This window comes from Orbicella faveolata, unplaced genomic scaffold (genome assembly GCF_042242905.1).
Source record: "Orbicella faveolata isolate gen_17 unplaced genomic scaffold, um_ofav_v1 contig_26, whole genome shotgun sequence".
NCBI lineage: Eukaryota > Metazoa > Cnidaria > Anthozoa > Scleractinia > Merulinidae > Orbicella > Orbicella faveolata.
This window is the reverse complement of record NW_028301554.1, coordinates 4,191,755-4,219,659: the sequence shown is the minus strand read 5'-3', so window position 1 is coordinate 4,219,659 and position 27,905 is coordinate 4,191,755. Positions and strand designations below refer to the sequence as shown.

Here is a 27,905-nt window from a genome sequence, read left to right as displayed (position 1 = left end):
ATATGGTAACTGCAAAGACTTACCCCATGTTTAAATGTTTTATTCACGCGAAAAGTCAATTTTGAGAAAGTATCCGGTACTTTGCATTGAGAAATTTCCGTCTCCTGTACTACACAGGAATGCGATAATGTTACAACACTTCATTATCCAAGTTCTGCTCCATTATCTGTCAAGTGGTCGCTTATGGGAGATTAAAAACAAAGGAAAATTTCAAACTTTTTAAAGTAATCGCGGTCGCTCACGAGAGGTGGTCGCTTACAAGAGGTTGCAAATATAATGATATGACTTGGTATTTTGGAAAACTGGTCGCTGAGGAGAGGTGATCGCTTACGAGAGGTGGTCGCAACCTTAGGCTCCATTGTATTCACTTAAATTGTCTGATCCCAGGATTAGTAATTCGTTTAGAGCGGTCTTCCCAGTGAGTCAAGGTAAATCAAAGGCCATTTGAATCTTAAAACTTTGAGGATGACTTCCGCTTAGTTTGGTGAGCCGTCAGTTATCATTAAGTATTTTCATAGCTATAGCTAACCTCACCCGTTTAATAGTAGGTGAAGTCTGCCAAGCCAAGTGGTCTATCAGGCCGGAGCTTATCCCTAATTCTTTAGCATGAAGTGACTAGCGGTATTTCTACTCCCCCCTGAATGAGATTTTTGCTTTTTGGATTTTTGCTCTCGGCCGGTCCGAGATCAACTTTGTCGAACAGTTTCTTCGTCTGTTTTTTTTTTTTTTGTTTTTTAGGTTTACGCCGGCAATTTCACCTGTTTTCCTGGGGTCTTTTACAAATGCTCTAAAGCCATGCTCTAATACTTTATTTGCTTCAGTGAAAACAGGGTCGGCGATAATAGACCATTTTACAGTTGCCTGCTCAGTGACCTGGCCTTTGTATGGCAGCGAGGCTAGAGTTGAGCTTGTTTTGATACAGACCTCACTGCTTTTGTTGTGTAAAACAAGTTGTGCTGATGCTAACTAGGTGCAATTACATGACAAAAGCAGTGAGGTCTGTATCAAAACAAGGTCAACCCTAGCCTCGCTGCCATACAAAGGCCAGGTCACCGAGCAGACAACTGTAAAATAGTCTATTGAAAAGGTCTTATTGTACGGTGGTGACCGGAGAAAGCGGTCAGCGGCAGCTCTTATCGACTATGAAGTGCCTCTTTAGAAACATCCGCCATTTTTCCTTGCTGAAATGTAAAAATTTTTGACGCACGCATAAAGCCCCCCATAGGTCATTTCTTCAAATGACTGCGCCAAAAAGTTACTTCAACAAGGACTTGCAAGCCATTCTAGAAATTTTAAAGGCAAACTTTGTTGTTGGTTTTGTGACAGATTGTTTCTCAGTGTTTGAAATTTCGATGCACGGAAGAGTTTCATTTCTTTCTTAATTTGTCAGAAAACCTAAGACGCGTATAACCTCATACTGAAGTTTGTAGCTTTCTTCTTTGTTGCAGGTATAGCATTTTCCATTAGTTCCTGTCTTTCTTCGGTAGAAAGCTCTCAAAATATATTTTTTCCGACATCTTGTCTTGGCATATTTTTGTTTCCCACACAAACTGGTCAACTTGGCGTCATATCCCGCGGTCAGTTTCCATGTAAGGTCAGCCCGCTAGAAACGTAATATTTAAGAATACATAGATCGATTATTTAACAATTATTCCAGAAGCGCGCGTTGGATATGAGATGGTAGATAGCCAGCGAGGCGAATATTGCAGAGTTGGCTATAATCATCTCATATCCAACAGGCGCGAGTGGAATAATTGTTTCATCAAAAACTCCCCCTAAATATAGCAAACAAAACCGAATAAAAATAAAAACGCCCCAGAAAATCACGCGTAAGCTTATCATATTCGTAGAGCATGGCACAAATGGCTCTTGTAATCCATCAAACATTTTCGCTCGCGCGCGATTGGTCTAAACACGTCACGTGACTGAATATTCCCAGCTAAAACTGGGGAATATCTGAGAATATTCCCAAATTTTCAAAATCGCGCATGTTGCGAAAAATATTTGACGAATAATAAACGCAATAGCCTCCATTTGGCCAGAAAATATGCTCGGATATTTGTCCTTGGATATTATCTGTTCCTCAAAGCTCACAGTTTTCCTCGAGCTACACTCTCGGAAAAAATGTTCGCTGCTTGGAACAGATAATGTCCGCGGACAAATATCCGAGCATATTTCCGCTTCAAATGGAGGTTATTGTTTATATAACCCATGATTGCTAAGCCAATGAAAACACTCCAATTGCATTATCTAATGGTCCAGTTTTTAATAAAATAAGATATTATAAATTATATATTTGGGAAAGTTCTATTTTTTTTGTTGTTGATACCTTTGGTTTCTCTGCCACGTTCGCTGTTTTCAGCATCACAGATGTTTCCATCACTTTGGTATCCCACAGTTCCATCCTCCCATCCGGGCATTTTACCGGTATTGTAACCCTCATTCACCACTCCTATCGCTACTATAATCAGTGTCCCAGTTTCCAGGATGGCGACCTGCAAAGTGTTAGTGGAGATTATATGCTCTAATAAGGTTAATGTTCACGTGGACTGCAGTAATAGAAAATTATAATCTGCCTGATGGCTATTTCATTACGACTTTCCCTTTTAATTCAAAAGGCGAGGCAGCTCAGGGAATTTCGCTGTAGTATTTTTTACCTAGAAATTATATCCGAGGATGGCTATTTTACGCCAGTAAACAATAATTACAACGACAGCAAAAGGTCTTCATGTTCATTGAATTAAACTTCATTCTGTAAATAAACGATTGAATTGATTTGAATTGGATAAACATTCAAGTGGTCAAAATCAGAGGAAAAGTTTATATTAATGCATTCTATTCTTATATAACCTAATGTGTATCCAGTGTAAAAAAAAAAAAAAAAAAAAAAAAAAAAATGGAATCACGACAGAAACCTGAAAAGTTTAACTCACTCACAGACACCACATATGAGCTGGTAACTTGCAAGCGCTTAACCAATCAGAGAGCGATAATTATACAATTCCTGAGACGGAGAAAATAACAATCAAAATCTGTGTTACAGTCGAACCCCTGGTTGCGACCTCCTTTACGTACTTAGCGACCAGTTTTCCAATATTAAAGTTCCCAAGTCGAATGACTATATTTGGAACTTCTTCAAAGCGACCACCTCTCGTACGCTACCGCGACCACTTTTAGAACTAAAGAGTTTCTCGATGGGAAGTACTGGATTTTCTCTCGAAATTGACTGTTCACATGAATAAGACATTTAAAACATGGGGGGGGGGGGGGGTCTCTGCATTTACCATGTGCTAATGAGGCAAAATTTTGACCTAATATGGTCTAAGCTCTCTTAAGCGACTACCTCCCACAAACAACCACCTGGCTTGACATTTTGGGTGGTCGCTTACTTGTTACACATTACTTATTGCTACTTGTTTACTTGTTGTTACTTGTTTCGAGGAAGGAAAGAACCTTACCAATGATTTTCTTGTGTCCTGGATTGTCGTTACTCACCTCAAAATGAGGAAACTCTTTTGTAAATCTTGTGAGATATCTCGCTCCAGGCCAATGACCCTCGCCAGGGCCGCATTCTGGACAGCGCGTCACTTCATCACATGTCAAATGATAACCTTGTATTCTGATACCTGGATGAACGTTCCACGCCTCGAAATAACAAAACGAATTTATCCTGTCAATTATATGTAAAACTACACTTGTCGCGAAACATAACATTTAGACGAGAGGCACTTACATTGAAGTCTAATTGTAGTTCTCAAGTTTTTGTGATGGAATTTTTTGTATCAAAATGTTTTTGTCATTTGCAAGGCCATACAATCCTGAGTCTCTTAGGTTTAACTAGATGGATCATGTCAGTGTTTCAGTCTGCCGGGATCGACGCTTGTCAAGGCTCACAGCGTCAGAGGAGCTGCCTCATCTAATGATTATGTTACAGGTACCCCAGTTACTGACATGCCTAAGATGGCAGTCAAGTGAACGTTTTTTTTTACAAACTTTATTTTAGAAATATTGAGAAAAAGGTCAAGAACCACATACAGTTGACTCCCGATAACTCGAACCCTCGCTAACTCGAAGTAAGTTTCATTTCGCTTCAGGCTATTTTCTATATAAATTTACCCTCGAAAACTCGAACTCCCGATAACTCGAACCTTTTACTATTTCCCCTGAAGGTTCGAGTTATCGGGAGTCGACTATATATGCTTATCGCAATAAATGCTTTTTTCATCCATCATTTATGGTCTTTGCAAATTGTTTGTTGTTTTGTTTTTACAATGTAGGTATCTATAGGCCGAGTTTCTTTAAAAACGTATAATTATCTCATAATGCGGAGTATGTCGAAAGGGAAATGCAAATTGATAAGAGGTACTTATCCAGAATATAGAAGAGCAATTGTAGTTCTCTGAAGATATGAGAGCATCTTGGGATCTTCCCACCATTTATTTGTATATTTATTTAGTTTGTCTTCTTGAGAACCTTGGCCTAAAGAACCACTCCAGGAAGAAGTGTTTTTCACGTCGTCCGCAGGGGCTTATATTGTTACCAATTTGCATTTGAATAACTTTTTTGAAAAATTACTGCTGACCAGTAGGTAGGAAGGAGGTATGCATAATTATCACATAATGTGGAGCATGTGTCGAAAGAAATTGACGTCATCGTACATGCAGTTGAAAAACAACCCACCTTAGCTTTCTTATTGCTTTTGACTAAATGATAATCGTCACTAGATTTAGAAAAAATCAATTCTTGGAATTTAATGTCTTCCTAATAATCACCTCTGGGCCAGGTGGACACATGATTCCACGATCCACGGCGCCCTGGCAGTTAAAAGTCGAATTAAGAATCTGGCTGATCATCTCTCGGTTTCCACGTGTTTCTTGAACTACCAGGTCCTCTTTTATCTCATCTGTGTACAGTTCAGAGACAGTTAAGTGTGTTTACATGACTCGACCAGATACGAAAGTTTACGTAAAACCGAGTGCCAGGCCGGAGGGTTCAATTTACGTGAATGCTTCCAAATTCCCCCACACTTCCCCGGGTGTCTGAATTGGGCTATGTAAACAGAGGGTCGTACAGGGAAGTCTCTGGAAAGGTTCACGTACCGAAAAAATTGCGAATAATAGATCACGGATATCAAAATTTCATTTTCTCGAATCACGAAAATAAGCAAGTGATGTACTCTTTTTAATAACCTGCTCTTGCACTAGAAAGACTGTTTGAAGAAAGCAAAATCGTGAAAGGCCAAGGCTCCATATTGTAAATCGCACACCTAAGTCACTCTCGACAGACGACTCTAACCATTCGGAGGACTCGCGTCTCAAAATCACGTAGAATAGAATGGTGAAATCACGAATATCGGTTAATAATTCAAGTTCTTCACGGGTCACGCAACACCTTCAGGTCACGGATCATGAAGAATAATTTCTTTAATTCACGTTTCACGGAAAATAAAATCAGCTAATCACGCATCACGAGAATACCCCTGTACGACCCTCTGAACAAGAGAGCGACAATATTCTTTTTCTTTTAAGGATTACATGGAAGATGCAATGATAAGTCATAAGCTTTTTCTTTTTAATATGGTTTCATTCAAAACTAGACAACCAATTAGAACGCGCGGTATAAATGTATAATCAAAATGTGTCCGAAAGGAAAAGCCCTCCCTCCCTCCGCGCATTCAGTCATGTTCTTTTTGCCAGAATAGATTTTATGACTCTGACCTACATCATCGGTAAATAGATAACGTTAATGGCCCAAGAATTATTAATGATATTTGGAAGGCACATGCATTTAATCATATGCCATCTTCCGTGTGCAATCTCTCAGTGCAGTAATTAAGGTCAAGAGACTATTATGGCCCGAAGAGAGAGAAATTATAATAAAAGCTCTGAGCTGCTTTTACCTGATTCAGGAAGAACATCTCCGTACTTCGCAGTGTATTCCCTATCAAGGCCAATAATTAAGAAATCAAATTGGATCCTCCGCAAGCAAACGGGCGGGAAAATATCCTAAGGAGATGCAGCGGTGGTAACGTTAGAAAAAAAGCACTGGTGTGAACATTTCACTGAAAGTAAAATTATACGATAAAATACATATCCCGATGTAATTTCATGTGTTTCCAAAAAAATAGAATTAATTGTATTAGTCTGAGTTCTTTCAGCTCTTTCAACTCAGCCTAATAATATGGTCTATGTTGGTGTGACTTTTTAAATACCAGACCAGTTATAATTGACTGAAGCTCATTTGGTAGGAGCACAAGTTAAAACATAAAGCATAACTCTTTGCCCAACTATGTGCTGCCTGTGGAAAGGAGAGATCAAAAAAAGAAAAAACGAAAGAAAGAATTATAATGGCCTAACTTAATGACTTTTCCTTAATCATACTTAAAAATCACTTGGGGTGCATGTATTTTTCTTTTGCAACCTCATTTCGACTGGCTGCAAAACAGTGGTGATAAACATTTTAAAAACATGAATTTTATGAACTTGACGTTTCGTATGCTAGTCAACATACATTTTCAAAAGTATAACCGTTAAAATTTTGGAAAGCTATTTATCATGTATTTATTTTATCAGTGGGGGTCTGGAGCCTAGACAGAAAAACAGCTGCAGTAGAAATTTAAGAGTAAATTTTTCTCCTTAGCAAACATAGCACGGCAGAAGTCGAAAAATCGATTTTTCTCTCTTTTCGTCCACAAATAGCCCTTAGGTAGATATGAAACGTAATATAGTTTTTTGGAGCTCGAAGCGCTTTAGATTCGAGAAAACCGGGGAAAACGATTTTCGACTCGACGGTCACCAAAATGGCCGATCACAATGGCTTAAAATTAGTAATCTAAACTTAATTTGCGTTTGCGTGTAAAAAAGAACCAAAACTTATCGATACTTTTTCTTGAAAGACTAAGGAATTTAGCTACCCAAAACAGGTTAGAACTTGACTTGAGCGCCATTTGAGAATAAACACACAATTAAAAAAAAAAAACCCTTCCAGTTTCTAGGTTGAATTCCTAATTTACGAATAAAATTCAGAGATATTTTTCAACATGTGCCATAACTCCAAATTCCTTGAAACTTCGCCTTTGGAACACTTTTATGTTGTTGTAAAACATGTATTAAAATCAGTTTGGGTTATTCTTCGAGTGCTTTTTGAGGCCCGGCTGAAAAATCCCGATTTTACATAAAACATCACGAAAAGTAAACAATGGACTTTTGCGTGTTGGTCTGAGGGCAAGCGGGTGTAGGCGTTTAAAGTCCTTGTGTTATTAGTTCCTTGTACTTAACGCTTTTATGTTGTTGTAAAACATGTATCAAAATCAGCTTGGGTTATTCTTCGAGTGGCTTTTAACGCGCTGCTGAAATAACCGGATTCTAACTAAAACATCCTGAACATCAGCAAAAAGTAAACAATAGACTGCTTGCGTGTTTTTCTGAGGCCAAAAAAGTCTGCTGAGGTAAAGCGGTTTAACTTCTTTCATTATTATATTTTCGTTCTGCAGGTCAATATGCTTCTTTTAAAGTAAAATAAAATGATAACATGAGTTTATTCATGCAATCAAAAGTACCTTCACCCACAAGAAATATTTCTTTTTACGTTAATTAGATTACTGACAAACGGACAATGTTTAGATTTCACAGTCACGGCACCGCAATTCTAAACAATTCAACCTGTTTAACTGTCCACATGTACAAATAAAGTTACAGAGTTGCATTTACTTCGGTTGAATATGGAAAACGGGACTACAAAGTTAATGGATGTTACTAAAACTGGGAACGGGGAACGGGGAACGGGGAACGGGGAACGAGTTTACAGCGGTAACCCGCCTAAGAATTCAACATGGCGGACAAAGGAAAAGAAAAGGGAACAATTTGGGGAAATGTAAGGGAAGTGTTATGGTTGTAAACGTGAGTTTCTATTGGCTGTGCCCCAGAGCCCAATATGTTATTGGGATAAACAAAGCATGAAATAGCGTCTGGGGAGAAAATCGAATCGATATTATCACATGCTACCCCAATCGGTCAGTACAAAATGCAGACTGCAGACCGGGTACAAAATGCAAACTAGGAACAAAATGCAGACTGCAGACTGGGTAAAAAAGCACAGACAGAGACTAAAGACTGTTTTTAGCCTGATACGTGACAACGTGCCGAGTGTCACGCAGTCGCTTTTCCGCGGTCATCTTTCACCAACATTAGCATTATTGTGGAATATTCCTTGCTCGTTTCCTCATACATTTTGTCTTAAACAAAGCGGCCAGGTCACAGGTTATTTATCCGTTGCTCACCTGATTTGCCAGCTGACTTGCCGATGTCGGAAAGGCCGCCATGCTACCGAATGCGAAGACAGCGAACGACTCGTGTTCAAAGATGGTCATGTGTTATGTTACTTGTCCTCGATATCATATTGCGTGTTGCTGTTTTTAAATATTGATATGACAGCTCGCACACAGAGTGGGAAGATATGACAAGACTGTGAAGGCTTGAAATTCTATTTAAGAGCGACTGTGGCCTTACCAATTGGGCCAGCATGTGATAACACCGATACGATTTTCAACCCAGGCGCCATTACATGCGCGAGTATCAATCGGATTCTGCTCTAACAGGAACGTGCTGGGCTCATGATCTGGGGTCACAGCCGGTAGATACTCACGTTTACAACCGTAACACTTCCTCGCATTTCCCCAATTTGTTCCCTCTTCTTTTCCTTTGTCTGCCATGTTGAATTTTCAGGCGGGTTACCGCTGTAAACTCGTTCCAGACTCCCGTTCCCAGTCCCCGTTCCCTGTTACTAGTTTTAGTAACATTCAAAGTTAATGCGAGCAGACGCTTATTTTCCAATCTCCTAATGTAGAACGTGTCCATTTAACACTGAGCCGACAAAACAACATTGATCGCAAGCAAGATTTCCGCCGGCAACCCTGACATAGCAGCATTTATAAATCTTAGGATTTTCATTCTATTCATCTCTCCTTCGTGACCTCTTCTTGGAACGGATACCATGTTGGGTAGCGGCAAATTGGTGTCACTCAACCCGTCTTTTCGCATCACTGCCAAATAGGATTCGCTGACCTCTGACTTTCCTCGAGAATCTCGTTCATCAGTTTATGCGCCGATAATGGAAGAATAACTGACCAGAGTCCACCCGCATTGCTTAGCAATTCTTCTCATCCAAAAAACAATAGTTCATATTTTTGAAACATGACAAAGGAGAAACGACAGAAACCTTTAAAAAAGATCCACGTTTACGAACTTCTGTCTTCCCACCTTCGATCTGCTGTAGATATGACGCGTCACACCTTCCGAAAGCAAACAAAGTGTTAGCAAAAGTCTCAAAATTAATTTAGGGTAGAGCTTCGATCATTATATGGTTGCAGTATGTTTTACACGACGGCAAAAACAAAAACAAAAACAAACAATACAAAGTAAAACAGAACAAGAGAACTGAGAATACATATCGTTTTTACATGCAGCGTGACGTCTAAAATTGCATTCTCTTGGGAAAATTCAACTTACTGGGTAAAATTAATTAGCTTAAATGGATTTGGCGTGCTTAAATATTCTATCCTGCAGTCCAGCTAACTATTGCAAACGGGTCTTTTAGTGAGTCGTGGATTGCTAATCGCAGAAAGTCGAAACAAAGTGAAAACATTAGTAAAAAAAACTTCGCTTTGGGGGGGAAATATTTCTGACCGAACTTTTAAGGTCATTCCCCAGTGTTGCACTGCGGATCCCTACTGCGCATAATTTCACGCGTGATTAGCGCGAGCGCATTAAAAAATGGCGGCTTTTTCTTTACAGCTGAACCTCGCCATAGAGTTAAATCGTCGTTTTCTTGCAAACGAGTATGGTGACATATAATTTTTTTCTGTTGTTTTCAATTGAGCAATAAATTTCTCTGTGTAAAGTAAATATGGACAAATTCTCAGTGTAGAGCAAAAAGCAATCGTCGGAAACGTGAATTTAGCAAGCAATGGTAACTACAATCATGGTGCTATTATAAGGATTTATATGGGTATAAACAAGGTGCTTTTGCTCCTAAACGAACATGGGGACCCCTCATTTTTATTTCAAAATTTAAGTTCCGATAATATAAACAATCAATATGCAAAGTTTCACAAAAATCTCAGTGCAGGTTCTATTTCAGCGGAATGACCTTAATTGGAATTCGCGAGACCTATTGCACTCCGATTTGTTTGTAGATACCAATTTTAACTAAACATGATATATTGACAAAAGTACAAAAGACTATGGGAAACATGTTAACTTCGGAAATAAACGGCCGCCCTTTTGTAAAACAACCAACTCTGTGAGGCATAGTAAATTCCACGGCCGGGAATGAAACCGTGACTCGCAAACAAAATAGACAAGGAAACTTCAAGATTTCTTTACCAAATTTAACTTGCATTGCCGGTCCTGAAATGACTCTGAAATAACTTTTTGCAAACGAACTTGATAGGTTACAGAAAAGGCAACTGTTTTAAGCTTTAATTCAGTGAATATCTCCTTCAGCGACTAGTTATCTTAAATTAATTATTGGAAGGCCGCGTAGCAAAAAGTTTTGACTTCCTGTTTCGCCTTGGTGTGAAATCGACATCTCGTCACAAATGTGTGTCATTCGAAGCGCTAAAACGTACTCGGATTAAATACAGTTACTTTGGCGTTGAGTTTGTACTGTTTTACCGTTATATTACAATTGCAAGCAAACAATTTGTTTATTAGTACAAAGAGCTCATAATATAAGGACTTAAATGTCTGTATCCGCTTGCCTTCAGACCAACACGCAGAGGTCCATTGTTTACTTTTCGTGATGTTTTAGGTAAAATTGGGATTTTTCAGCCGGGCCTCAAAAAGCACTCGAAGAATAACCCAAGCTGATTTTAATACATGTTTTACAACAACATAAAAGTGTTCCAAAGGCGAAGTTTCAAGGAATTTGGAGTTATGGCACATGTCGAAAAATATCTCTGAATTTTATTCGTAAATTAGGAATTCAACCTAGAAACTGGAAGGGTTTTTTTTTTTAAATTGTGTGTTTATTCTCAAATGGCGCTCAAGTCAAGTTCTAACCTACCTTGGATAGCTAAATACTTTGTCTTTCAAGAAAAAGTATCGATAAGTTTTGGTTCTTCTTTACACGCAAGCGCAAATTAAGTTTAAATTACTAATTTTAAGCCATTGCGATCGGCCATTTTGGTGACCGTCGAGTCGAAAATCGTTTTCCTCGGTTTTATCGAATTTAAAGCGCTTCGAGCTCCAAAAAACTACATCATATTGTATATCTACTTAGGGGCTATTTGTGGACAAAAAGAGAGAAAAATCGATTTTTCGACTTCTGCCGCCAAATTCAAATTTTGCTTGGTTTTTCGTGACATTTGCTCTTAAGACGTTTCAAACGGAAACTGTCTGTAAAGTGAACAATGGAAAAGCTTTCTTAATAAAGTAAAAGCTTTTCACTGCTGACATTGGCATTCAATGCTGGCTGCAACTCCTGCATAAATATGGTCTCCTTAACCTTACAATGGTAGTCAGTCTTGCCGGACGCCAAAATGTCAAAATTGTCCCATTTGTTTTAACGTGATCAGCAATGGCAGAAGAGTGATCATGGTTCGAAAGGGCCTTGAAATGTTCCGTTTTCCAGTCGTGAAGTCTTCGCTTCGTCATAAATTTCTACTGCAGATGTTCTCCTGTCTAGGTTCCAGACCCCCGCCGTTGATGCAATATGAATAGCTGTCCAAAATTTTAACGGTTATACTTTTGAAAATGTATGTTAACTAGCACATGAAACGTCAAGTTCATAAAATGCATGTTTTTAAAATGTTTATCACAGCTGTTTGTTTTATATTTTAATCAAGATGGTTTTTGTTCAGCCTTTCGGCCTTCATTGCATTTTATTATGTTCTATCCACCAACTTTGCTGTTATGGCATTTTAATCTTACTTGACATCTTCTATTTACCTTCCCCTTTCTGACAAAATCAGCAAAATCTAAATAAGCAACTTTAGCTACTTTACAGTTTCTTGTTCCTCTCTTCTCAGACCCAGGAACTCCTAAAAAGCCGAAGTGGAATAGGGTTATCAACCCCCCAGGGGGTACTTTACAAAGTTGTATATATCTCAACTTGTCTTGTGAAATCCCTACCCTTTTATATACCTCAACTTGTCTTGTGAAATCCCTACCCCTTTATATACCTCAACTTGTCTTGTGAAATCCCTACCCTTTTATATACCTCAACTTGTCTTGTGAAATCCCTACCCTTTTATATACCTCAACTTGTCTTGTGAAATCCCTACCCTTTTATATATCTCAACTTGTCTTGTGAAATCCCTACCCTTTCAAATACCTCAACTTGTGAAATCCCTACCCTTTCATATACCTGAAGCTAGCCTGAAAAAGATACTTACATAAAAGGGTACCGGCGAATTAAGTTGCTGGAGTAACCCTGCAATGGACTAGTACCCATTCCAGGGAGGAGTAGAAATACCACTCGTTACCCAATGCTACGAAAACTGGGATAACGTCCGGCAATATACACCATTAGGCTCGACGTAGACTTAAGTTGTGAACATCAAGGTATCCTCAAGCTATTAATTAAGTTCGTTATTTTTACCCAGGGACTCTCTAGTTCTATATGTGTTTAGTAGTACTATACCTTTGTCTTTTCTTTCTTTTTCGCAGACCTGAGTAGTTTGGCGAGGCTGTAGATGATATTTAAAGGAACGGGTATTGGATCGTAGCCATCGTATGTCTCAATTGTAATCGCAGATTTATACGACCACTCCTTTAACGAATTTTCCTTGAAAGAACCAAACATACAAACGAGTAAAATGTTTACAAAACGTGCAATCTAAGTAGGGAACCTCGATTGAGAGAATATTATGACCAAATATATTAGGCCAACTGAAAAGTGAAAACACGCCCCAACAAATTGTATATATTCGCGATAGAAAAACAAAATCCCAGCCAGGGTGAGGGGGGTGGAGGACTCCCATATAGAAAGGACGGGGGGTACTCGTCGTACCTTTTAGGGTTTAAAAAGAGCAGTTTTGGTACCTCTTGGGGTGTTTAGCCTCAAAAGGTCCACAGTGGAAGCTTTTGCAGTACCTTTTAGGGTATTGAGCCGAAAGAATATGACAGGAGATAATTTTGTTTTAGAATTGGTACCTCTTGGGGTGAAAAAAATTTCAAGCCACGCCTACAAAACAGGCTAAATACCTGACCGAAACTACAATAAAAAGGACAGGAACTTTCAGTCACGGACTCCCGCTATTGTGAAAAAGCGGACACCTCATGTGGTCCCATCCTTATATTTTTCTTTTTCTTGTGTCATTACAATGAACAACTTGGACGTATTAATCATTTTCTCTTGTTGAATGACATAATTATTCTGTAGTGTTGGAATTTTTACTAGTTGTTACACTATTTTGACCTACATTACATGATTATGTGTCAAAGTAAATGTGTATTAAAAGAAACTGGAAAGCTTGAAAGAGTATAGCACGGGGTCCTCAATGAGGTTAACCATCAACCGTCAAATGACTAAAATATTAACCGTCAACCGTCAAAAACGCAATGTTTTTACCGTCAACCGTCAGATGAGCAAGCCAACATTAGCCGTCAAATACGTTTCAGATATCCTCAGTAAACTTATTATTATTATTATTATTATTATTATTAAAGAACTAAACGACTGACTTAAATGGGGTCAAGTTATGCAGAGTAATTACACTAATTAGACACATAGTTGAAGACCAAAGATCTAATTTTTGGTGCAAAATTATATGACTAATTGAGTTATCCAAATATGGGCAAAATTGTATCCTTTTATGAAATATTACAGCCAAATATGCGCATTAATTTCATGTTGTAAACATCAATTCGAAAAAATTACCGTCAACCGTCAAACAACCTAAAATTCAAACGTCAACCGTCAGAACGGCTCCTCAAAGGGACCCCCCCCCCCTCCCCCATTGAGACTCTAGCAGTATACGTTATGTGTCACTTTTACAACCAAACACTGGGTCATTTTTCATAACATCCCGCTATTGCGGACTCTCGCTATAACAAACACCAAATGACGGTCCGGCGGGTCTTCGCCATAACGAGAGTTGAACGTACCATAGAGTGTCACCCCCCCCCCCCCCCCTCCGGAAGTAGCAACACCAGGTGGACGCTAAACAATGTTTTATATGATAGCCAAGGTTATGCCGAAATGTCTGCTTGGCCTGAACGGAATTAAACGTCCGAAAGTAAACTCCTTGCTGTTGCTATCCGTAGGATATCGAGTGGAATATTTGAGGAGGGCTTCCACAACTCTTTGCATGTATTTTCATACCTCTATTCGCTGATACGTGTTGGATAGCAAAGCTATCAGCATATTGACAAGAAGAATAACTCCCATGACGAGAAAAGCGGCGTAGAGGATCCGAGCAAGGGTTTGTGAAGGGAAATCTGCGGACGTCATAGGATCAAAATCTTCTGACGCTCCCAGCAGAGACCAGCCCAGAAAAGTAATCATCGTCCACCAACTGCAAAATAGAAGCACTCTTAACAAGAGGAACTCCCTCGTAAGAGGAAGAAGATCCCCTGGGTTGTTACACAAACACACCGGTTGCGTACACAAGATTCATTAGGTCATATCACCTACAACGCACAGGACAGTTGATAAGATTATAAACTGTCTTTGAGGGATACCATGGGCAATTCCTGTGTCTTCTTACCCCTATGCGTTGTATGATAATAATAATAATAATAATAATAGTAATAGTAATAATAACTATAATAATAACAACAAAAGCAATGGGTAATTTCAATGGGTATTTCAATGCTTAGTTTTTTATTGTTATTATTATTATTATTATTATTTATTTATTTATTTATTTATTTTACACGTAGTTATTTTGCAAAGTCGATCCTCCACTACACCTTTCCTACGGGAAAATTTTGATGACCCAAATATTTCAATCTCCCATCATAAACAGGCACACATTTTGGTGCTAAGGAAATCTGCTTTCAGAAGCTCAGACTGAACTTATTGGCGGCCACCTTCGACTTGCTGCACTTCGCAGCTCTACACTGAACTCCTTTTTTGGAGGCGGCTTTAGGTTAAACGATACTGTTCTTGCATTGCACACTAACCTCGTATAGTGTTATTTCTCGCTTTCTTCGAACAACTGTCGATTTTCATCCGAATTGTGTAAAAATAAGAAAGGCAATTTAACAAGCTGTCGACCACAATGAAGCATCTGACTTAAAATGGTTCGTGGTGCATACTTACCATGAAATTCCAGATTTGTTACAAACACTACAAAGTAAAAACGCTATATTAATAGACGTGACCACTGCGATAAATTAAGCCGCTAGGTATTATTCAATGCCATAAAATCCAGTATAAACCAGTACAAGCCACGATATAGCTATTAAAGGAGATATCAACAAGTCTTGTTTACTAAGATATAAAGAATTTGTTACCGATTGCTGGGGTGCAATAGGCCCTCTGCACGATCCGGTCACATGGTACGGAATTAATTATGCTGGGATGCAAGTTACACAGTGTGACTTTTAAAACAAAGGAATGTCGCGCTGGACTGGTACGAGTTCCTTTGTTTTGAAAGTCCCACTGTATAACTTGCGTCCAGGCATAATTATTTCCGTACCATGTGACCGGATCGTGCAAAGGGCCTATTTAAATCCATTTTCAACTCTAACTAAGTCTCAAAAATGATTAATATTAACCAAGACATATTCAGAACTAATCTTTAGGTGCTAAGAACACGTTATCTTTTCTGTCTGGGAAAATCGCAGATTTCGGCCATAAATTTGGGAAGCGGGTCGAACACCCAAACCCAATTTTTCGGGGCCCACCACAAGTGTGAGGGTCATAAGTCTGACTGAAGTAGTTAATATATCAAACGACTGTAAACTTACATATCATCACTTCCATTTGCTACGAACGATTTCTCGACCATGTAGACTTTTGTTATAGCAATGGAGAAAGCCAAGATAGCCGCCGTAAACTGCCAAATCACTACGCTTATATCCTTTAGAATACTAAACAAGGCAATCTGGATGGTGCCAACGTCTTTGGATTGTTCCAGTACGTGGCCAAACACTCTAAACGTGAGGAACAAGGTGTTAGCGCTGTAGAGGTAGCCAGCAATAGCAAGAACTCGGTTGTTCATCGCTGATCCAGATGTGATAAACGTAGCTACTCTGAGTATCAAGATTACCAAGTAAACAAGAAGACTGATGAAGTCTAACCTGTTCCACAAGTCGGCACTAAAATGAAAGAAAAAATCTTGATCAAACGTCCTCAAAGTCATTAATAATTCATCACGTTTAAACAAAGTAAATCATGACCGTGACGGTGTTCGGATATCTGATTTTAATTAGCAGATATTTTTACGATTTCATTTCTCCGTTTTCTCCTTAGTTTCAGTTTCGATTGAGAAGATATATCAAACAATCAAGACAGTGTTTGACCAAATTTGCCAAAAAAAAACAAAGTTCGTCGAAAATACTCCGCTGCGCGTCGTATTTTCAACTCTCCTCTCGGTGTTTGGAAATGTGGTCAAACACGGTCTTTCGTGTTTGATATATTATATCAAACAGGTTACAAAGAAAACAGTCATGATCTTAATCTGAAGAAAAGATACTGTCATTGAGTAGTCATTTCACTCTCATCTGTTCCAATCTACCTTTGATACATCAAGAGAGCTTTTAAATGAATGCATTTTGATTGAGCTCCGCCTTCTCTCTGTGTCTTTAGGTGTTGAAAAACATCACCAATCTGTTTGCGTTCTACCAGATAGCGACCAGTGAAGAAAATGAGTATAAACCATTCCAATCCGTTGAACGTAACCGTTGTAGGTGAAAGACACAGCGCATAGTGTAGAACAAGGAGGACGATGTAACTCAGTGTGTCGCGAACAAACGTGAAGTAAGGAGTCTCCAATGATATGAGATAAATCTCTGGCACTAAAAATATCAAAAGTTTTGTTTTAGTAACTAATTCTTATTCACGTTTAACTGATTCTTTCTTTCGGTACATTTCAGTTCTGCTCCTACGTGTGATCACCCTAAACCACCTTTTGTCTTGGGGAAACAACTAATAATTCTCTTGGAAACGCCTATGAAAAAGAATTCTCATGGAAAAGAGACTCCTTCACTTTAAAAAGAGAACTCGTTTCCATGGTTTATCGAAGACGATGGATACGACAAAGATGAACTCTGGGAAACTGTGAAGTATTGCGTACACTGATTGGCCAACAGCTTGGCGATTCACACATAAACTCTGATTGGCAAAAAGGTATCGTCGCAAAATGGTCTTCTTGTTCAAATTTAGATTTAGGAAACCGGATATTGGGCTGTACGTAAAATAATATGCATAAATCATTGATTGTTATTTGCACATTAGTTTAGTTTAGTTTATTTCTTTGCAGTTTCGCATTAGAAAGTTAACCATTGGAGGTACTAGAGGGGTTGAGGCCATCCCCTTTTAGAGTTTTTTTTCGGAATTTTGTAAACAAGATTTAGTATGATGTTTGAGCTTTTAGTATCAATTCATCCCTTGCAGAAGTGTCAGCTCGGTATCTCCACGACATTAATTTGAAATTGCCATGGGAGTACCATTTTGGCATGTAGGTTATACCGAATTTCCACTTTTTGTGACAGAATTCTTCCTCCCCTATTACTTTTCTTGAGCAAAATTTCAGAATTAGCAACTTTTTCCAATCTAGTATCTGTTTGGTTAATTTTTCATCTGTTCACTTTATTTTGTGACCTTCCGATAAGTATAGTCCAAAATGGCGGATCCAAGATCAATCAGTCAATCAATTTTTTATTGTGCACTATTTAAAGAATTTTAAAATTTACATCAGTATAATAACATAAATATGGGAAGAGAAAGAAATGTTGCTTATGGCTATGGAGAACACAAAACAAAGATTTGCGTCGTAACCAGAATAGCCATTGGCTTTCGAGCTGGTTACCCCCATGTTAAGGTAAATGTAAAGAACAAAAATACACTATTGAAAATTACACTACTGAAAATACATTACTGAAAATACACTACTGAAAATACACTACTGAAAATAAATTACTTTCGTTCACGTTGCTTTCTCTAAGCCATCTCAAGGGAGTAAGGGAGTTAGTTGTGTGGGACGCATGGAAAATTATGAAAGCTTACACTGGGGATGCCTTATGCGTCCAGTGGTGTGAAAAGACAAGACGATGAAAATAACGACGACGACGACGACGACAATGATAATGATGATGATGAAGAAGAAGAAGAAGAAAGAGATAATGATGATGAGGAGGAGGAGGAGGAGGGGGAGGAGGAGGAGGAGGGGTAGGAGGAGGGGGAGGAGGAGCGGAGGGAGGAGGGGGATGAGGAGGGAGAGGAGGAGGAGGAGGAGGAGCGGAGGGAGGAGGGGGATGAGGAGGGAGAGGAGGAGGAGGAGGAGGAAGGGGAGGAGGAGGAGGAGAGGGAAGAGGAGGGGGAGGAGGAGGAGGGGTAGGAGGAGGAGGAGGAGGAGGGGGATGAGGAGGAGGAGGAGGTGGGGGATGAGGAGGAGCAGGAAAGGGAGGAGAAGGAGGGGTAGGAGAAGGAGGAGGGGGAGGAGGAGGAGGGGGAGGAGGAGGAGGGGGATGAGGAGGAGGAGGAGGTGGGGGATGAGGAGGAGCAGGAAAGGGAGGAGAAGGAGGGGTAGGAGGAGGAGGAGGGGGAGGAGGAGGAGGGGGAGGAGGGGTAGGAGGCGGAGGAGGAGGGGGATGAGGAGGAGGAGGAGGTGGGGGATGAGGAGGAGCAGGAAAGGGAGGAGGGGGAGGAGGAGGAGGAGGGGTAGGAGGAGGGGGAGGAGGAGCGGAGGGAGGAGGGGGATGAGGAGGGAGAGGAGGAGGAGGAGGAAGGGGAGGAGGAGGAGGAGGAGAGGGAAGAGGAGGGGTAGGAGGAGGAGGAGGAGGAGGGGGATGAGGAGGAGGAGGAGATGGGGGATGAGGAGGAGCAGGAAAGGGAGGAGAAGGAGGGGTAGGAGGAGGAGGAGGAGGGGGAGGAGGAGGAGGGGGAGGAGGAGGAGGAGGAGGCGGAGGAGGAGGGGGAGGAGGAGGGGGATGAGGAGGAGGAGGAGGTGGGGGATGAGGAGGAGCAGGAAAGGGAGGAGGGGGAGGAGGAGGAGGAGGGGTAGGAGGAGGGGGAGGAGGAGCGGAGGGAGGAGGGGGATGAGGAGGGAGAGGAGGAGGAGGAGGAGGAAGGGGAGGAGGAGGAGGAGGAGAGGGAAGAGGAGGGGTAGGAGGAGGAGGAGGAGGGGGATGAGGAGGAGGAGGAGATGGGGGATGAGGAGGAGCAGGAAAGGGAGGAGAAGGAGGGGTAGGAGGAGGAGGAGGAGGGGGAGGAGGAGGAGGGGGAGGAGGAGGAGGAGGAGGCGGAGGAGGAGGGGGAGGAGGAGGGGGATGAGGAGGAGGAGGAGGTGGGGGATGAGGAGGAGCAGGAAAGGGAGGAGAAGGAGGGGTAGGAGGAGGAGGGGGAGGAGGAGGAGGGGGAGGAGGAGGGGGAGGAGGAGGAGGAGGAGGCGGAGGAGGAGGGGGAGGAGGAGGGGGATGAGGAGGAGGAGGGGGAGGAGGAGGGGGATGAGGAGGAGGAGGGGGAGGAGGAGGAGGGGGAGGAGGAGGGGGATGAGGAGGAGGAGGAGGGGGAGGAGGAGGAGAGGGAGGAGGGCGAGGAGGAGGAGGGGGAGGAGGAGGAGGAGGAGGAGGAGGATGAGGATGACATTGTCGTGGCGACGATATAAATATGTATATATTCATATGTGACTCTCATAAATATCTTTTATTTACCTGATAGGTATTGCTTAGCTTCCGTATTCTAAATAGGAAAATAAAACCAAGATGAATGAAAATAAATTATAATCCATAAAAGAAACTTTAAATTACACTTTTCGAGGACTTGCACAATTATACAGCGAAGGCGTCATCCAATGTTGTGTATATAATTGCGTATATCTTTTTCTTGTTGCGGTGTCATGATGTGCGTATTCGCTATTCCTGTTTACTAGATATTTCTTAATGCGATAAAATGCGCCCGAGTGAAAGTCCGAACACAGTTCCCCATATACACTCACCATCTCCAACATCATCTCCACGGCAGGGTGGGTGGTCATGCTTAAGAAAGACCAACCTATCACTGACTTGCCCTAAGATCGAGCCCGTTTTGTAAAATGTCTGTCTCAGAACTAGCTGCATTTGACTGGTATGGGGACGGATGCAAAAAAAAAAAAAAAAACGGTCACAAAGGTTTCCGCATTTGGTAAGACTATGAAAGACCATTAAAAGCATAATTTATGTCTGATTGCTACAACCAGGCAGTCTAAAATTATTCATGCTATTTGGGGGTGTTTCATGTTCCAGTGAGCAGTGGGTTAGTGAAAAGAACATTTAAGGTCTTCAGTTAAATACTGTATCACACCATTATTTTACCTTGAGCTTTTCGTTTTCCCAATCATCGCTTTTCGTTTCTTCATCACTTTCAGAGAATGAATCTGAAGAATTTTCCTCTAGAAGATGGTACATGTAATAAATACAAAGGGAAACCAAGCGGATGTAGACATAACGCAAATCAATTCAGTAATTACCTCTAAACAGGAGCCCATCACTAGGAGCGTTTTCACAGTAACGGCGTTTTCACAGACCGATCGAATTTTAGTTTGAATTTACCGCGAATTCAGACCCCCGCAGGAACCGTAATGACCAATCGCAAGCAGGGATTTGATTTGTAATTGACAACAACATTTCACTGGAAGATTAAAAAGAAAAACAACCATTTTTCCTTATTGATGCGCGTTCATGTAGACCGAAATTGACTCATTTCGCGGGAAAAGAAGAATAAAAATAAACCGGTCTGTAAAAATGCTGCGGCATCGACTTAGTATGGGAGTTGCACACTCCTAGTGATGGGTTCCTCCTTATTTTAACCGTAAATTTAGAATATTTCATGCACCTATTGGGCGAGGGCTTTGGTCTAGGAGTAATAGTTTATTGCCTTTATTTACCCAAATACGTTACATTCACCGCTAATAGATGTAAAGTCGTAATGATTTATGCATCAAATTATTGTCATCTTAGGACCATACCTTCTGCATTTCTCTTTCCTTTGTAAACTTAAAACGTCTGGGAAGACACTAGATTGAAAGCACGACTCTGGGCAAAAACACTTGAGTATGTAAGAAACAATGTCCAGTGGGTTAATTACATCCATTTTAAATCTCTTTGCACACTGGGGCTGAGCCTATTACTAATGAGTTAACTCTTAACTTCCTTCTTCGACTAGTTTTACCTTTGTCCTTTTTTGTCATCAGAGAAAACACAGCAAACAGGATTGGAGAGAACACCAAATCAAAAAGACACCAGAAGACAAACAGTGCTTTCCACCTTTTCCATTCAGTCTTCATAAAATCTCGACCATACCATTTGCGTTTGATTTCAGTATCCACGACTGGATGCGTAAAAAACTACAGAAAAAAATGACGGAAGCAATCAACTTATATTGTTATAAATGTGATCTCAGCAAGCGTCGCCGTTTCTCATACAAGCTACTTGTAACTTGATTCGGAAAAAAACAGTATCATTCGATGCATTTTCCATCCTTTACATTGGCCATGAGGCCACCACGAGACCTGTAAATAACTGCCTACAAATAATGATCTGGCCAGTAGTAACGTCCAATTGTGTTTTGCTGCAAACAATTTTCTGCTAATTTTACCCATGCTCTCGGGTGAAAAACGGTAGATCGCTTCCCTGAGCTGACGTACGGATAGTGATTTAAATGTGAGAAAAAACTTGATGAATGATAAAACAATTATTGAACTCTGTTATCCCGCAAAATATCGTGATTTGTCAGTGTCCCGCCGATCAATTATTCGCCAACGGCAAATCACTGATCTGCTCGCCACTGACAAACCACGATACTTTGCTCAATCTCGTCCAATATTTGTTAATAAAAAAGCCTTTCGCGCTCTGAAAACCCCAAACTTTCAGCCGCCATACTTAAGCCTGGTTCCAGTTGAACCCGCCCATTTCAAAGCGGTAATTCTAGCTGTGACGTCAAGTAATCAGTGAGTAACCTATACTTCAGGTTTTACTCAAGGAGGGGGGGGGCATCGGGATTTTCGGTTTTACGGGTTTGGCTAATTTTTTCATCGGTTTTTCGGTTTTTGTGCCAAAATACTTCGGTTTTTCTGTTTTGGTGTTCATTGCGGTTTGCGGATTTTTTATTTTTTAGCATCTGGTTTTCGGTTTTCGTAAAAAATACCAGCGGTTTCTTGGTTTTGGTATCCGATGTGGATTTTGTCCTATTTGGGTTCCGGTTTCTCTTCGATTTGAGCGGCAACTGATCTCAAATAGCCGCGAAACGCCAAAGTTTTTGAGAGGAATGCGTGACAAACTAAATGTCACGGTAGGGAATCACGCATCTCGAATGACGCCCGAAACTTTGACCTCGCAGACAAGGAGAATCAGTTGGTCAGTTTCCAACGTGCCTCCCGCGCCAGCAACGGAAGAAGCAATTGTGGATTGCGTTGCGTTTTTTTACGAGGAGGGGAAAGGCGGCGAGAATTTTCGAAAGAAAAACACGCTTCGATGTAAAGTGAAAAGGGAAGAGAGAAGCCTGCAGAAGCTAAACGATACTAAAAGATATGAAAGCTTCAGACAAGTCCATGACATTCACAAACACTTTGATAAAATTAATGTTAGTGTAGTTTGCTCTGTACGCCCCAATTGTCACCATTGTATCGGCTTTTGACAGTTTTGTATGCGGTTTTCGGTTTTGGGCGAAATTTTTTTGCGGCTTTGTGGTTTTAGATGACTTTTTCTTCGGTTTTGCGGTTTCTAATATACCCCAATGCCCCCTCCTCGAGAATGTCTTGCGACTCCAAGGTGGAGTGGTCCGAACGCTTGGCAGATAGCGGTCTTCAGAGGCCTGCTTTTATTCAGCAAATGAAGATTTTTGAATTCTACGAAGAGAGAGAATCCTTTCACCAACGAGCGAGAAGCTGCGGTGTGTCCTCGACAGATAGCTCAGTTTAAAAATTGTCGGTCACGTGACCAACGTCAGACATAAGATTTTCCCTATATTCCCTCTCCCCTTACGGCTGTAACTTGAGTCTTTTGCAAAACTGCATCCTTGAAAGAGGGGCGGCTGGGTAGGCCGGAGGCATATAGATAACCTTCTCAATGGTCATGTCACGGGTTGTGCACTTAGTCGCCATGTATCACCATAAAAATGATGAATTAAAAATATAATACACTGTTTCCTTTTTTTTTTTTTTTTTTTTTTTTTAGTATAATGTTTTTCCGGCCGAGGCTGAATTTTCTTATTTCAATGCTGATTTTAGGCTGAAATATTTTTGTGAATAGTTTTATATTATAGCGCATGATATTTCTGTTTGCGAATGTATTTGGTGTCTGGATGGTGATAAAGTAATTTGGGAACCAGCCTGCAAGCATAAAGGGCCCATTAACCGATTTATGCGCTCGCGCGCGTTGCTTAGGAGGTGAAATTTCACTTCCGGTTACTTACGTCAGCCTGAACGCAGAAAATAAAAATAACTCAATAACTTCCAAATTCGCTCACATTTTAGGTGTTTTTCTTTGTGTTTCACAAAATGCAAAGTAAAAAAAGTACAAGCAAAGACAAAATAAGAGAAAGACAGAAAAACAAGAGCAGTAGAAAGAGAAAAACTAACTCCGTGTGGCTTTGTTTGATCTTACCGAAGTGTGCTGGTAGTGTAAATTGCGCACACGCTGATAGGGTAACTTCCAATATATATCGGGCGCACTTCCGGTTTCTTTAAATGCTAAAGGAAACGCGGTTTTTCCTTAAATCCAGCCTTTTTTTGACGGATTTCGATTAAAGCCAACTTTGGAAACATAGCTATGCATTCTTTTTTCAAAATCAAAGAATTTTATACGGTTTAGTTTGAAACATATAATTGTATATTGTTTTTACAGATTTTCAACACAAAATTATATTCTTTACAAAATCTCAGCCTCGGCTTTATTCTTTAGACATTTTTAAAATTTCGCAAATTTCAGCCTCGATATTCTTATAAAATATATTCTTATACAAAAAAGAAAGAGGGTATGTAAGTTGAGCCGTTCTATTCTTCATTCCACCTACCTTTTTCTGATTTAGCTGAATGGCGTCTTTCAATATCTCATCCAATCCATCACCAAATTTTTCACGCCTGTCTTGATCATATCGCAGTGGATCAAGCAAACAGGTCGTGAAACTCTCTACAGAGTTTGCCAACTGATGAAACCTTTTTTCATCGGGTCCCTTCTGGTTTGCCCGCCTACGAAGTTCAAAGTTTACCTAATAGTCCAACGGTGAGATAAGTTATAAATATATATTCCCCAATTTTCCAAAGTGCACGTGTTGTGAAAAATATTTGAAGGATAATAAACATAATAGCCTCCATTTGACTTTGAAAATATGCTTGGATATTTGTCCTTGGACCTTATCTGTTCCTCAAAGCTCACAGTTTTCCTTGAGCTACGATTTCGGAAAACTGTTCGGTTCTCGGAACAGATAATGTCCACGGACAAATATCCGAGCATATTTTCGCGCCAAATGGAAGCTATTGTTTATATAATTAAAAGTCTAGTAATTACCCCAAGTGGAGTACAATTCAGAGACTAATCTGGCGAGTACAGTAATTTCCAATCTAACGAGCACTCCGCGCAAGACCGATTTGTGTACTGATTTATTAACTAATCGTAATAGTAACAAACAACAAAAAGCACCTTTTAAGATCAAAAAGTTTAAGAACTTCTTTTGAGCAAACACTTTGATAGTGTTTTCCGCAAGTTTTGCAAACAGTAGCGAAGCATTTAGGCAAGAGCCATTACCAGATAAAATTTTACCGAAAGCTTGTAATAAATCTCTCATTAACCAAGTTTGTTCGGTCAAGATGACTGGATATTGGCCTTGTTTTTTTTTTGTAAGTATACGGACCGCGATTCCGTCTAGGTCCATAAACACGCAAAAAGGCACTCGGCCAATATCCAGCCATCTTGACCTTACACCCGGTCAATAACTCGGGGGGATACTCCCTGATATGGGCTATATAGGTAAGGCGGCCCCGGTGTATGGCTTTTTAGCCGTCTACTGGTCATAAATAGGATATAGATTTTGGCCATTTTGGGTATGTTTTTGAAAAGAAGCTACGTTTTCATCATTATCGATAACACAGCAACAAAAGCCCTTCAAAATGCCTTTAACGTCGGTCTGAACTAGGCAACTAATTATTTGGCAGGTCTGCAACAGGGTATTTATTAGGGCCAGGTCATAATTAGGGTATCAAAGTTTTGGTCAGGGCATAAATAGGGTAGGGATAATTGCAGACTTTGGTCATAAACAGGGTAAAGGTTTTGGGAAGCGAGACGCACACCCTGACCAAATTTTTCTGGGAGTACCCCACCGGGTCAATAACCAATAAATCTGAAGGATTTACGATCTCTAAGACCGGAAATGACGTGCCAAGAACTGAGAATTAATATTCGCAAGAATAGCAACTTACACTCGATTAACCCTGTTACTGGACCGAGAAGATGCGCACAGACTTCCGGCGCACCAAAATAACTACGCACCTTCATAGCCATTAGCAAGGAATTGGATTCACAATATTTGAAGGCCGTTGGCTTGATTTCACTCTCAATTTCCTCAAATTTACCACGTTTTATTATGCCCAGCAAGTTGTCGTCACTTTCGTTTCCCTGCATCCTTTGTCGGTGGTGTTCGTCTATAGTTTCAAAATTACGGTATTAATAAAAAGTTAACTCTTATTAACTAAGAGGGAGTCCCTGTAACAGCGGTCCGGTCGATCTGGCTTGAAAAACAGATTCGCACATTTCTTTTGTGTTCTTAGACAGCCATGCATGTACTTATACTAAAACCACAAATTTACCCGCCACCTCATGCACTCAAGTAGTTTAAGGCCTGGGTCAAATTAAAGACGTTTATTGTTACAATAATTTATTAGTTATATTTCTCAAGGCATAAATAGCAATGAACCAAATTTACACAAATTTAGGTTTCAACGTCCTGAACATTATTTGAGGAGTTGGTGGAGGTTAGTGGCAATGCAGAACAACGAATTTTATAATCAGAGAAAACTTCAGCTTAGTGAAACAAATGTAACAAGAGATCGAGCTGCCTAGGCTTCAGAGCGGAAAAACGTAACAAGCATGCGTGAGTTTTGGCTGTGCTCTGGCTCCAAGTTTGAAACACGGCGGGAATTTCGTCGATCGTGTAAACCAAACAAGTTACTGCAGACGAACTTTATATGCTTTCCCAATTCTTCCGATAAGCAGCAACATTTTAATGTCAGTAATGGAAAGCTGGTGTATTGTTTTCGTGGGGAATTAATTTTTTGGGGACAGAATTAACAATAAAAACGCTTACGAACGTACCCTCTATCTCGCACGCAAGCAAAGTTAGAGATGCATAAAAAGCTGCGCAGCACGTTTTTTCGCACTGAAGACCCAGGTATGAGTATGGAGAGTGCGTTAAGAGTTACGAGCGAAACCTGTCAAGGGTGTTGATAATTCGGTATGCTTATCCGCTTAGAAAAGAGGAACTTTGCGGTTTGTTTTTCCTTTGTAATCAAGTGTAAAGCAGTCTCTCTAACAAAAGCGATTTTTGTCAACACAATAGTTTTCGCGTCTCGGATTTACCTAGGCGCAAGTAATATTAGGGCCCGTTTACATGGAAAGAGGGTGCCTCGGGGGGATAGGGGCACCCTACCTAGTAGGGTTGAAGATACCGCGGTTCTACATGCAAGCTAGGGGCACCCTCCCCCCTAGGGCCAAGAGCTAATTTGAAGGGGTGGTCGCTAAGTTTAGTAAACAGACAAAATGGCGGATCGCAGACAAATTTCGGCGGTAAACGCAATTCTTGTCACTCTCTCATCTTTGGCCGCTGCTTTTCAGTTGTGTGGATTGATTTTAACATATTTAATTCTTGAAAAACGTCGTCTTCTATGCATTTTCGCACCGCAGCATACAAAGAAGCAAGATCTGCTTCAAAATCAATTCCTTTGAAGTCACAATTTGTCTTATAATCGTTTATGTACTTCAGAAGATCTTCCACTTTATCGTCCGTCCATGCAAACTTCTTAACCTTCTTGCTTACTGCCTGCTTTTGCATTTTTTTACGTTTCTTGGTCGAAGCTTCATTTGAACACGTGCTAGTCTTCGCGGTTTCTTCTTCTTCACAGGCGAACGCTTGCTCTCCATCTCCGTCTTTGCCGCTTTCCAGCTGGTCGTTGAATTCTAACTGCTTTGATCTTCCTCCTCGCATTATAAGCTTTTCTGCAGCTTATAGCGGCGAAATAATTCACCGTTAGAAATGTTGTTCGTAGCCATGTTGAATTCTTACTGAAATTTCGCGCCTTTTACTTCGTGGTCAGCGGCCTTATCATAAGAAGACATAGCCCTAGCCCCCCGAGCCAGCCCTACCGTTTCGTTCTACATGGGCTTATGTCAACAAAAGTCAACCCTAGCCCCTAGGGGCACCCTACCTTCAAGGTAGGGTAACCCTACCCCCTAGGGGCACCCTATCTCGCATGTAGAACGAACCGCATAAAACAAAAGAGAAGGGAAACCCTACTACATAGGGTGCCCCTATCCCCCCGAGGCACCCTCCTCCATGTAAACGGCCCCTTAGACCCATTATATGTCTGACACGAATTATTCGTTTTTCTAAGTAAATCAGCCAATGTTATTTATGCGCTATAGAATTAGTGACTCGATCTTTCCATTTACTCTGGTTTCATTTTAAACTTCAAATTAGCCATTTATTTTGGTGAACATTATGATGAGCGATATTTTTCTCTGACAAAGCTTTACTGTTCGTCAAGTTCC

At 40.6% G+C, this 27,905-nt stretch overlaps 2 protein-coding genes and 1 long non-coding RNA gene across 8 annotated transcripts in view; all 3 read right to left on the bottom strand.

Annotated features, from left to right (window-relative positions):
* LOC149107722 (uncharacterized) overlaps positions 1-27,905 on the bottom strand; it is a 112,417-nt gene that overhangs the window by 5,241 nt on the left and 79,271 nt on the right. The gene's annotated exons all lie outside the window — the stretch shown is intronic.
* The window catches only part of LOC110050596 (uncharacterized), a 39,260-nt gene that overhangs the window by 5,241 nt on the left and 6,114 nt on the right, over positions 1-27,905 (bottom strand). For 5 of the 6 annotated variants that reach the window (XM_089295861.1, XM_089295859.1, XM_089295857.1 and 2 more), the window contains 14 exons: positions 25,632-25,783; positions 24,160-24,354; positions 21,319-21,493; positions 20,463-20,539; positions 19,824-19,851; positions 16,688-16,967; positions 15,918-16,268; positions 15,268-15,294; positions 14,326-14,518; positions 12,643-12,786; positions 5,900-6,005; positions 4,773-4,903; positions 3,496-3,645; positions 2,330-2,495 (listed from right to left, as the gene is read on the bottom strand). In XM_089295861.1, the coding sequence (XP_089151987.1) occupies positions 2,330-2,495; positions 3,496-3,645; positions 4,773-4,903; positions 5,900-6,005; positions 12,643-12,786; positions 14,326-14,518; positions 15,268-15,294; positions 15,918-16,268; positions 16,688-16,967; positions 19,824-19,851; positions 20,463-20,539; positions 21,319-21,493; positions 24,160-24,354; positions 25,632-25,763 (2,155 nt within the window). In that variant the 5' untranslated portion in view covers positions 25,764-25,783. The remainder of the gene's footprint in view (positions 1-2,329; positions 2,496-3,495; positions 3,646-4,772; positions 4,904-5,899; positions 6,006-12,642; positions 12,787-14,325; positions 14,519-15,267; positions 15,295-15,917; positions 16,269-16,687; positions 16,968-19,823; positions 19,852-20,462; positions 20,540-21,318; positions 21,494-24,159; positions 24,355-25,631; positions 25,784-27,905) is intronic. The other variant, XM_089295862.1, reaches the window with a different exon arrangement.
* LOC149107725 (uncharacterized) lies at positions 26,629-27,707 on the bottom strand. The gene has a single exon (XM_089295879.1). It carries the CDS (start codon positions 27,340-27,342, stop codon positions 26,941-26,943), a length of 402 nt encoding a protein of 133 aa, XP_089152005.1. The 5' UTR covers positions 27,343-27,707; the 3' UTR covers positions 26,629-26,940.

Bases quoted from the DNA above. Each gene is read 5' to 3' on its own strand.
- LOC149107725 (XM_089295879.1), bottom strand. From the start codon at position 27,342: ATGCGAGGAGGAAGATCAAAGCAGTTAGAATTCAACGACCAGCTGGAA.